This window comes from Pseudophryne corroboree, chromosome 3, assembly GCF_028390025.1.
Source record: "Pseudophryne corroboree isolate aPseCor3 chromosome 3, aPseCor3.hap2, whole genome shotgun sequence".
Taxonomy (NCBI): Eukaryota; Metazoa; Chordata; class Amphibia; order Anura; family Myobatrachidae; genus Pseudophryne; species Pseudophryne corroboree.
In genome coordinates this window covers 738819181-738831203 of record NC_086446.1, presented here as the reverse complement: position 1 = coordinate 738831203, position 12023 = coordinate 738819181, and the positions used below count along the sequence as shown (strand labels likewise).

Below are 12023 nucleotides of genomic sequence, written 5' to 3'. Positions count from 1 at the left end.
GCAATTTTATGTGTTTGGACTAGTCCCCCCCCCACACACACACACACACACACACCCCACCCCCATTTTTTGGGAACGGTTAAATCCCTTTTGTTGAAAACTCTTTATTATGATCCATTTTTCCAGCTCTAGAATCTGGTGTAATCTCATTCTATAAGAAATGGGACCCCCTTGTTGAATCACTTGACTCCCCTACTCGAGACAAAGTTATGCAGGTGTTTGACACTACTAGCTGGTTTCTCAAACGTAATCTTACTGCTGGCATATAGCCGAATACTCGCGGGATGTCTGACACAACATAGTGACCTGCTCTCCCTATCTTATATTTTATATCGATTTTGATAGATGCTTTTTTATTAATGTATTGCTCTTTCAGTTGTACCAAACTTCAATCTTACATTTTGGACTTTTTAAATGTTGTTGGTTCACTCAATTGTTATAATCAGTGACGGATAATGTTTAAAGTTCCTTACCCTTGCTCCTCCCACCCCCTCCCCTTTTTTCCTCCTCTTCTCTTTACCCCTCCTCTTTTTATTTTTATTTTATTTTTGTATGTCAGGGACTTTACTGTTTTCATCATCATGTATGGTTATGACTGTTACCATTGTGTATTGCTCCCGGTACTGATTGTTTTTCTTTCCTGTGTAAAAACACCTAATAAAAATGTTTTTGAAAAAAGGCATATTGTAGGGCCCTGGTAGCCCAAAAGCTACTCATCGCACTGACACCTGCACTCCTGTGACTCTTACAGCCTGGAGAACCAATGTTACCGGCTCATTGCAGGGTTGCTACTTGAGTTGAACGGACAAAGGGGGTAATTCAGACCCGATCGCACGCTAGCTTTTTTTGCTGCGCTGCGATTAGGTCAGAACTGCACATGCGTATGCACTGCAATGTGCAGGCGTGTCGCTCGGGTACAAAGCGGATCGTTGCTGTGTGATGGGTTTTACAAAGAATCCATTCACACAGCCGATCGCAAGGAAATTGACCGGAAGAAGACGTTTATGGGAGTCAACTGACCATTTTCTGGGAGTGTTTGGAAAAACGCAAGCGTGTCCAGGCGTTTGCAGGGCGGGTGTATAACGTCAATTACGGTCCCGGACAGGTTGAAGTGCTCGCAGCGGCTGAGTAAGTCCTGGGCTACTCAGAAACTGCAAAAGATCTTTTTGTACTGCTCGGCTGCACATGCGTTCGCACACTTGCACAGCTAAAATACACTCCCCTGTAGGTGGCAACTATCTGATCGCAGCGCTGCAAAAAACTGCTAGCGAGTGATCAGGTCTGAATTACCCCCAAAGTGCCATGTTAATGAGAGCTTTATCCGTCTGCAACTTGTTTATATTAATAAGCAGATTCTCTCAGCTTCCACCACCATCCACATATGTACGTCGCTATAGGATAAATATAGGCTGGTACGATCACACATGTAAAAGCTGTCTAATTCTGTAATGCTGTATATAATCTTACTCATTTCTCAGCACTTCAAGCCCTGGAATCTCTCCCAGACTCAGTAAATGGTACGTTACAGTCTGAAGCTGACACTAATAATGTTCTCACTTGTAGAAAAGCTGCACAATGAAAATAAACCCAACAAAAGGGAGATAAATGATATTATTGAGTAAGCTTTGCCATGATAATTATGTGTTACAACTCTCAAGCAGGAAGGTTCCCTGTAGAAAGTTATGTGGAACAACCCCCCCACCCCCTCCCCCCACGTTCCCATATTGAAGTGATCAACCATCAAGTCATTTTACTCCTGTCCGGCTGTTCTCAGCCTTTGTAGACATTAATGGTTACTTAAAAAATGTATGTTTCAATCACAAACCAAATAGTGTGTACTCAGTTCTAGGTGTTGCTGAGCATACACTGTGCGATAAAACATCTGTCAGATCAACAGGCATTTTATCTGCCAAGCTGAAACCCATCAGATATCGTGACCATATAGCATATAGCACTGAGATCTCTCACAGTGTATGTTCACGTTATCGTCGTTCCTTCCCTGGGGTGGAAACACTTCCCCGCTCCTCCCATATGAAGGAACAGGGTAAACATCAGGCGGGTGGCCGCGGAAGCGCAAACACAACCAGATGCGGCTGACCCGTTACACAGCCTAACAAAAAAATAACGAGATTTATGGTAAGAACTTACCTTTGTTAAATCTTTTTCTGCGAGGTACACTGGGCTCCACAAGGATAGACATTGGGGTGTAGAGCAGGATCTTGATCCGAGGCACCAACAGGCTCAAAGCTTTGACTGTTCCCAGAATGCACAGCACCGCCTCCTCTATAACCCCGCCTCCCTGCACAGGAGCTCAGTTTTTAGTTAACCAGCCCAATGCAGTAGCAGGAAAAGAGACGACAATGGTTAGTAGCCATACACACCACACTCTCACAACAGGAGAAGTGTCAGCGGCTAATGCCATACCAACCCAAAGAAGCTAAGTGCGTCAGGGTGGGCGCCTTGTGGAGCCCAGTGTACCTCGCAGAAAGAGATTTAACAAAGGTAAGTTCTTACCATAAATCTCGTTTTCTGCTGCGGGGTACACTGGGCTCCACAAGGATAGACATTGGGGATGTCCTAAAGCAGTTCCTTATGGGAGGGTATGCACTGTAGCGGGCACAAGAACCTGGTGTCCAAAGGAAGCATCCTGGGAAGTGGCAGTATCGAAGGCATAGAACCTTATGAACGTGTTCACTGAGGACCACGTAGCCGCCTTGCACAATTGTTCAAGGGTCGCACCACGGCGGGCCGCCCAAGAAGGTCCAACAGACCGAGTAGAATGGGCCGTAATGTGAGCCGGAGCCGACAGACCAGCCCTCACATAAGCATGTGCAATCACCATTCTAATCCATCTGGCCAAAGTTTGCTTGTGAGCAGGCCAGCCCCGTTTGTGAAATCCAAACAGTACAAAGAGAGAAATCAGATTTCCTAATGGAAGCAGTTCTCTTCACATAGATACGGAGAGCCCGTACCACATCCAAAGACCTCTCTTTGGGAGACAGATCAGGAGAAACAAGTGCCGGAACCACAATATCTTGGTTAAGGTGGAACGAGGAAACAACCTTAGGTAAATATCCGGGACGAGTCCTAAGAACCGCCCGGTCACGGTGAAATATCAGATATGGGGAACTACAGGACAAGGCACCCAAATCCGACAATCTTCTAGCTGAAGCAACAGCCAGCAGAAACACCACCTTAAGGGAAAGCCACTTAAGATCAGCTAAACCAAGAGGTTCAAACGGAGACTCTTGTAACGCCTCCAAAACCACCGACAAGTCCCAAGGAGCCACAGGCGGGACATAGGGAGGTTGGATACGCAACACACTCTGAGTAAAGGTATGCACATCAGGTAAGGTCGCAATTTTTCTCTGAAACCACACTGACAAGGCAGAAATATGAACCCTGAGGGAGGCCAGACGCAGGCCTAAGTCCAGGCCCTGCTGAAGAAAAGCCAACAACTTGGCTATACTAAACTTGGAAGCGTCATAATCGTTAGATGCGCACCAAATAAAGTAAGAATGCCAGACCCTATAGTAAATCCGAGCCGAAGCCGGTTTCCGGGCCCGCAACATAGTTTGAATGACCGCCTCAGAAAAACCTTTAGCCCTTAAGACGGAAGCTTCAAGAGCCACGCCGTCAAAGACAGCCGGGCTAGGTCCTGGTAGACACAGGGGCCCTGAACGAGGAGGTCTGGGTGTTGTGGAAGTAGAAATGGACGCTCTGACGATAGGCCCTGCAGGTTTGAGAACCAGTGCCGTCTGGGCCACGCTGGAGCTATGAGAAGCAGAATTCTTTTTTCTTGCTTGAACTTCCGAATTACCCTGGGCAGGAGTGACACCGGAGGGAACACGACGGCAGCCGAAAACCTCCACGGCACCGCCAGCGCATCCACGAATGCTGTTTGAGGATCCCTTGTCCTTGCTCCGAAGACCGGAATCTTGTGATTGTGTCGAGACGCCATCAGATCTACGTCTGGAAAACCCCACTTTTCCACTAGGAGTTGAAACACTTCTGGATGGAGGCCCCACTCGCCGGCATGTACGTCCTGACGACTGAGAAAGTCCGCTTCCAAATTCAGGACTCCAGGAATGAAGACTGCCAATATGGCCGGTAGATGGCGTTCCGCCCAATGTAGAATCCGTGAGACTTCCCTCATTGACAGACGGCTTCGAGTGCCGCCTTGATGATTTATGTAAGCCACTGTGGTGGCGTTGTCCGACTGCACTTTAACAGGACGGTTCTGAATTAAATGCTGGGCTAGGTTCAATGCATTGAAGACCGCCTACAATTCCAGAATGTTGATTGAGAGGAGGGACTCCTCTTTGGTCCACCGACCCTGAAGGGAGTGTTGCTCCAGTACCGTGCCCCAACCTCTTAGACTGGCATCTGTCGTCAACAGGACCCAGTTGGATATCCAGAAGGGACGGCCCCTGCACAATTGTTGGTCCCGGAGACACCAGAGCAGCGACAGACGGACCTCCAGAGTCAATGAGATCATTTGAGACCTGATCCGGTGAGGCAGGCCGTCCCACTTGGCTAGAATCAGCCTCTGGAGGGGGCGAGAATGGAATTGAGCATACTCCACCATGTCGCATGCTGATACCATGAGGCCCAGCACCTGCATCGCCGAATGTATCGACACTTGCGGACGAGAATGGAAGCAACGAATCCTGTCCTGAATCTTCAGGACTTTCTCCTGACACAAGAACAACCTCTGGTTGTGAGTGTCCAATAGCGCTCCCAGATGCACCATGCTCTGAGCAGGGATCAGGGAGGATTTCTTCCAGTTGATGAGCCACCCATGGGCTTGTAGAAACCGGACCGTCATATCTAGATGACGTAGGAGAAGTTCTGGGGAATTAGGCCAGGATTAACAAGTCGTCCAGATACGGCAGTATCCTGACCCCTTGACGACGGAGTACCACCGTCATCACCGCCATGACTTTGGTGAAGACTCGCGGAGCCGTTGTTAAACCAAAAGGTAACGCACGAAACTGGTAATGGAGGTTGCCAATAGCAAACCTCAGGTATTGCTGATGTGACGCTGCTATAGGAATATGCAGGTAAGCATCCTGTATGTCCAGGGGGACCATGTAGTCCCCAGGTTCCAAGGCCAGAACTATAGAGCGAAGGGTTTCTATACGGAACTTGGAAACCTTCACAAACCTGTTCAATGCCTTGAGGTTGAGAATGGGCCGGGAGGACCCATTCGGTTTCGGGGCTAGAAACAGCGTAGAATAATACCCCCGGCCCCTCTGCGCAAGAGGCACCTGTACTATGACTCCTGTATCCAGGAGGGTCTGTACCACCGAATGCAGAGTGTTTGCCTTTGTCTGGTCCAACGGGACATCTGTCTGGCAAAATTGATGAGGGGGTCAGTTTTTGAAGGCTATGGCGTAACCTTGAGTGACGACTTCCCGTACCCAGGCATCTGAAGTGGTCTTCAACCATTCCTGGGTATACCCTAGAAGCCGGTCCCCACCCTGGGATCTCCCAGGGGAAGGCCCACCCGGTCATGCGGCAGGCTTATCGGCCTTGGAAGCTGGCTGACGGGCCGCCCATGCTCTTTTGGGCTTTTGCTTACCAGGTTTGGAAGTGCGGGCCTGCTTGTTGTACGCCTGACCTTTTGCTTTACCTGAAGGACAAAAGGGGCGAAAGGAAGTACCTTCAGCCTTCGACACAGAAGGAGCGGTACTTGGCAGACAGGCAGTTTTGGCAGTAGCCAAGTCAGCCACTATCTTATTTAAGTCCTCCCCAAACAGAATATCTCCCTTGAAAGGGAGTACCTCCAGGGTTTTTCTAGAATCCAGATCCACAGACCAGGATCTCAGCCACAATATCCGGCGAACCAGGACTGACGTAGTAGAGGCCTTGGCTGCTAGGATACCGGCATCAGAAGCCGCCTCTTTAATATAGCGAGAACCTGTGACAATATATGACAAGCATTGTCTAGCATGGTCAGAGAAGATTTCAGCTTCCAACTCCAAGGCCCATGCTACAATAGCCTCTGCAGCCCATGTTGCTGCAATAGTGGGCCTTTGTGCAGCACCCGTGAGGGTGTAAATCACTTTCAGACAACTCTCCACACGTTTATCTGTAGGCTCTTTTAGAGACGTGACGGTAGTGACAGGTAGAGCTGAGGAAACCACCATCCTAGCCACATGTGAGTCTACTGGAGGAGGCGTTTCCCAATTCTTAGACAGCTCTGGTGCGAGGGGATAGCGAGCCAGCCTCTTCTTTTGAGGCACAAACTTCGTACCCGGGTTTTCCCAGGGTTCCTGACGTATATCCACTAGGTGGTCAGATTGAGGTAAAACTTGTTTAACCACCTTCTGACGCTTGAACCTATCTGGTTTCTTAGGAGGAACGGATGGCTCGGGATCATCCGTAATCTGTAGAATTAACTTAATAGCCTCCAAAAGATTAGGAACATCCACATGTGAACTACCCTCCCCATCACCAGTATCTGAGTCAGAACTTGTGGGGTCAGTGTAAGCGCCGTCTTCATCAGACGAGGTATCAGTGACAGCAGTGAATTGTGAGGAGACAAGCGCTCGCTTAGAGGACCCCTTGGGCTTAGGCGAGCGATGGTCAGACTTTTTAGTAGTCAGGGACTGGTTCAACTTCTTCAATTGAGCAGATAAATCGTCCACCCACGGCGGGTTAGCTGCAGGGACCACATACGGTTGTACCGGCATAGGGGGTCCCATAGGGGGTGTTAGTTTATTAACTAGCGTATGTAGAAGCGTGGAAAAAGTGGCCCACGGTGGGTCATCATGTACCTCCGTTGCCACAGTCCCGCTGGGGGGCAAGGAGCCCCCAGAACCAGAGCCCACAGTTGCTATATTCTCCTCATAGGGATCTGCGGCTTCAGCAACACCGGCAGACATGATATAACTTGCAGTATCAGGTAACACAGTACAATTGGCAGCAGCACAATACCTCTTACCCAAACCCCTGCGCAGTGTAGTCAGCACCAGCAGCGATAAAAGAGATATATGGTGACTAAATCACAGAGAAAAATACGTATTAAAGTATATCTTTTTGAAAATCCTATATCAATATAAAACCTGACGCACCAAGCCCCGTCAGGTTATAGAATATAGGGATAGCAAGTTGAGTGAAAGACACGAAATGGACACCACTCAGCTATCTAATGCACACACAGATAGTCACAGTTTGTACAATGCAGAGGTTATTACTAACAATAATACTGCACTGGACTAGCTTATAAATATAGCTATATAGTCAATAGATATAACACTACACAGTAAGAACTGGATGTATATCACAGGGTAATTGTACTAGAAAACCCTGACTAAATGCACTCTTTCTTAACTAGCACTGTCTAAAAAGGCAGGTAGAATACTTAAGTGTCATGTAAAGTCACAGCACTGACAACCAGGCGGCTTTACACAGGAGGATTTGCCCAAGCAGTCCCAGGAACAGTGAAGCTGAGAGATAATGGCGCCCAGACACTGACAGGGAGTGAGGGAGAGACAGATATGCAGCTCCAGGGCGGGAACATTTGCGGGAAATGGCGCCCTGGGGGAGAGGCTTCAGGTCTAAGCCTTATCCCCCTGCTGGCAAAACCACCGGGTACTGTGGGCTACTGAAAATGGTTTAGAGAGAAAACCTGACCTGCATCCATGCCATGGTGATCTAGTGGGATCGCCTGTACTGCCACAGTGTCCACCGCCAGTGCGCGCGGCCCGCCTCCCACTGACCGCGTCGGATCGCGATAAAGACAGGGTCCCGCAAACGGGACCCACTCACCACCTCGCGAAGCGCGGCCACGCGATCCTGGAGAGCCCCCGTCGTGTGTGCCTGACGTGAAGAAAACCGGAGCCTCCTGCTGCAGTTACCCGGCAACCAGGGCTCGGGAGTGTACAGCGCTGCTGGGGAGAGTTGGAGCTGCAGCATTCAATGTCTTTTGACATTTACCACTGCTGCTGCCCTTGTAGTCTTCACTTTTTTCTTCAAAAAAATCTCTTCTTAGGGCTGCCTGGAGCAGCCCCTCTGTTATGTGCCTGCTTACTGCAGCACCAACTACAAAACTGAGCTCCTGTGCAGGGAGGCGGGGTTATAGAGGAGGCGGTTCTGTGCATTCTGGGAACAGTCAAAGCTTTGAGCCTGTTTGTGCCTCGGATCAAGATCCTACTCTACACCCCAATGTCTATACTTGTGGAGCCCAGTGTACCCCGCAGCAGAAAATTGTGTTAAGTTGCCATGAACTTAGCCATAAAACGTGCATATGGGAATCTATAGGAACATTCTAGAGCAGGCCTGGCCAATCTGTGGCTCTCCAGAGACTACACACCCCACTCCCAGCATGCCCTGCCGCAGATATAGCATTACCCAAATGTAATACTGTGGCAGGGCATGCTGGGATTTGTAGTTTATCAACAGCTGGAGAGCCATAGGTTGGCCAAGCCTGTTCTAGAGACACGCGAAAAATTCTAGGTCTTCACCCCGTGATCATTCTAGAATATTCCCCCCTCAATACATAAGTGATCGGCCGCTGTCAGTGAGCGGTTCACGTTGCCTATTTTTCTTGTTTCTCGTCTGTGTATCACAAAACTTAGAGCTAAACTAGCAAAGGCGACGTATTCGGAATAAGCACCACAAAGTTATCCCAAAATCGGTCTAATATATTAGCAATAAAATGAGTATAGATCAGTGTTACCAGATCTATGAGACACACTGAGCAATGTGCATGTCCAACAGACTAAGACTGACAGCAATACACTGTACAGATGATTATCAGCTGATCAGTCCAATAATTGGCAGTGTACGGACTGCATTAGATACATGATTATTACTAAACAGCTTCTAAAAAGGATAATCCCAAGTGTTAGGTATAATACACCAGGGATGGAAAATAAAACAGTAAAAAAACACAAAACAAAACAAAAAAACTTTTTGGGGGTTTAAACCATTTTTTTTTTTTAAACTAAGTTTCATTAACCATGTTTTAATGCTTTTTAACATTAATAATGTTATTAGGTTTTGATTTGATTTAATTTACGTCTTTCAATAAAACCAATTTTTTAGTTTATCATTCCTATTACATCTGAATATATGTAGACAGACTAAACATATTAATACATACAAAGTGCATTCAGAGATAGATGAAAAATTGAAAGTAAGAACAACAAGTTAATGTTAAGCATTAGTCCTACTTATTACTTATTATAATTAAATAAATCTGAATAGTAATACAAAATGACAATTACAAAAGCACTTTTCAGAAGTTATCACTGGGCATGCCACTGTCATTAAACATTTTGAATAAAAACACTAGTTTTTGGTATAATAGGCTTTTTTTTTAAAAAGTCATGGTGCCGTTCCTGTAGTCCCAGCATAATAAAAAAACAAACGTGTTTTTTTATATTTTCTTTTAAACCATTTGGTTTAAAGCAGTCAACCCTGTAATACATGTTGTGAATTTCCGTGCAAAGGGATTGGCTACAATGATGCAGTATTTCATAATTTGAGTATGACTGAAACGGTCTCCGGACTCCAGGTCGACATCAATTGGTTGACTCACCTTAGGTCGACACCTGAAATAGGTCGACATGGACAAAAGGTGGACCTGGAAAAAGTTCAACATGAGTTTTTCACATTTTTGTTTCATTTTTTGGGACTTTTTCATACTTTACGATCCATGTGGACTACAATTGGGAATAGTAATCTGTGCCGAGCGCAGCGAGGCACCTTGCCCGAAGCATGACGAGCGAAGCGAGCCATGTGAGGGGACACGGTGCACTAATTGGGGTTCCCGGTCACATTACGGAGAAAACGACCCCAAAAACATAAAAAACTCATGTCGACCTTTTTCCATGTCGACCTATTCCAGGTGTCGACCCACGGTGTGTCGACCAATTGGTGTCGACCCTGAGTCCCAGACCCGACTGAAACATGCATTTGTGGATTAGTCTGTAACCAGTTCTGCAGGGGTTTTCGTCCACTTTCCCCAGATGATCTGACTGCTTCATAAGAGGATATTTTAGAGCACGTAGATCATTCACTTTGTGATTGGCTATTATAATGTGATATGCATTACCTTCATTTTCTGTGGAAGAGGTTTATTCTGCACTATTGCTGTTACAACTAAAGCAATTATCCCCAAGGCAAACAGAACTCCCAGGAAGAAAATGAGCTTTCTGTTCCATGTCTTCTTCTGTTTTGCAACTGTAAGAAAGCGGAAAACAGTGTGACTGATACACACATGTGATACATATGTACGCAGCATAAAATAGATTAGTTACATAATTAGTTTTCTATGTACAATCAGTTATATACACACAGGATTAGGTCATCTTGTCCCGAGTACACAGGTCTTATTTGGGGGATAAAAACTTCACAAAATAACATACAAAATCTTTTCAGTCTCTTTAGCAAGCCTGAATCAAACAACTGTCAGAAGATGCTGTAGTTCGTGTACTGCCACCTGTGTGTGTATATATATATACACACACACACAGGTTGAGTATCCCATATCCAAATATTCCGAAATACGGACTTGTTTGAGTGAGATTGAGATAGTGAAACCTTTGTTTTCTGATGGCTCAATGTACACAAACTTTATTTAATACATAAAGTTATTAAAAATATTGTATTAAATGACCTTCAGGCTGTGTGTATAAGGTGTATATGAAACATAAATGAATTGTGTGAATGTATACACAAAGTTATAAAAAATATTGGCTAAAATTACCTTCAGGCTGTGTGTATAAGGTGTATATGTAACATAAATGCATTCTGTGCTTAGATTTAGGTCCCATCACCATGATATCTCATTATGGTATGCAATTATTCCAAAATACGGAAAAATCCCATATCCAAAATACCTCTGGTCCCAAGCATTTTGGATAAGGGAGACTCAACCTGTATATATATAACAAATAAAATACAGATGCAGGACAGTTATATTAACAATATAGGGCAGATGTATTAAGCCTGGAGAAGTGATAACGCAGGATGAAGCAGTGATAAGTACAAGGTGATAACGCTTCAGCCAATCAGCTCCAATATGTAAATGAGAAGTTAGGAGCTGATTGGCTGGTGTGTTATCACCTTGCACTATCACTGCTTTATCACTTCTCCAGGCTTAATACATCTGCCCCAGGGTGTAACTACACTTAAAAAGCCTTCAAATCTCCTAGACCAGCATAACCACAGGAGGAAACCCTGCGTATCCCGCATTTTGCCTATTTGTACTAAATAGTAAGTTGCTGGTGCTATTGCATTCACATATGGTTGTAATTGCAAGAAGGGTGACACGCAGAGGCAGAACTCTGGGAGGCAACGGAGTCAACTGCCGCTGGGCTCCTGCTTTGAAGGGGGGCACTTCTCCTCCGGTTCTGTGTGTTCAGCGACATTAATCAATTAAGTTAATTGACAGCAGCCGGTATCTCTTCCTTAGCCGACTTCCCCACTAGTCACTACACATTAAAAATCACACCCTCTTTATTATAGATATACTGGAAGCATATACCTTACTGATGAAGCTATTTGCTCCTATAAAGGAAGCATTAGAATTCTAACTATATTAAGTTATTTCTCTGACAATTACAAGTAACTTCATATAGTTAGAACTCTCATACTTACTATGCAAGAGCAAATATATCCATCAGTAAGGTGCATGCTTCCAGTGTAATAGGTTGTGGGTTCTAATCCTGGATATGACACTTGCAAATTAATTGTCAGAGAAATAATCAGCATTGTGAGTGACTGAGCAGATCTATGTAGAGTGTGGCTGGACCCCTACATAGATCAACCTAGTTGCAACGGTTTTGTAGTAGCTTCATATAGTTAGCATCTCCAGGCTTGCTATGCAGGAGCAAATATATATATGGGGGGGGGGTCACCAATATTTTTCTTGCCTCCGGGCAACTGGGACAAACTTACGCCACTGGTGACACGTATATAAAATCATAAAAAAAGCATACTAAAAAACAAATATACAATAGACACATATACAGTATAATAAAAGTATGTAGGGCACTCAGTTGGAAATC

General features: G+C 45.7%; 1 protein-coding gene across 1 annotated transcript in view; it reads right to left on the bottom strand.

The window, feature by feature from the left end:
• Positions 1-12023, bottom strand: part of ENTPD1 (ectonucleoside triphosphate diphosphohydrolase 1) — a 173592-nt gene that overhangs the window by 55535 nt on the left and 106034 nt on the right. Inside the window, exon 2 of the mRNA XM_063962248.1 lies at positions 10067-10194. Within this exon, the coding sequence (XP_063818318.1) occupies positions 10067-10194 (128 nt within the window). The remainder of the gene's footprint in view (positions 1-10066; positions 10195-12023) is intronic.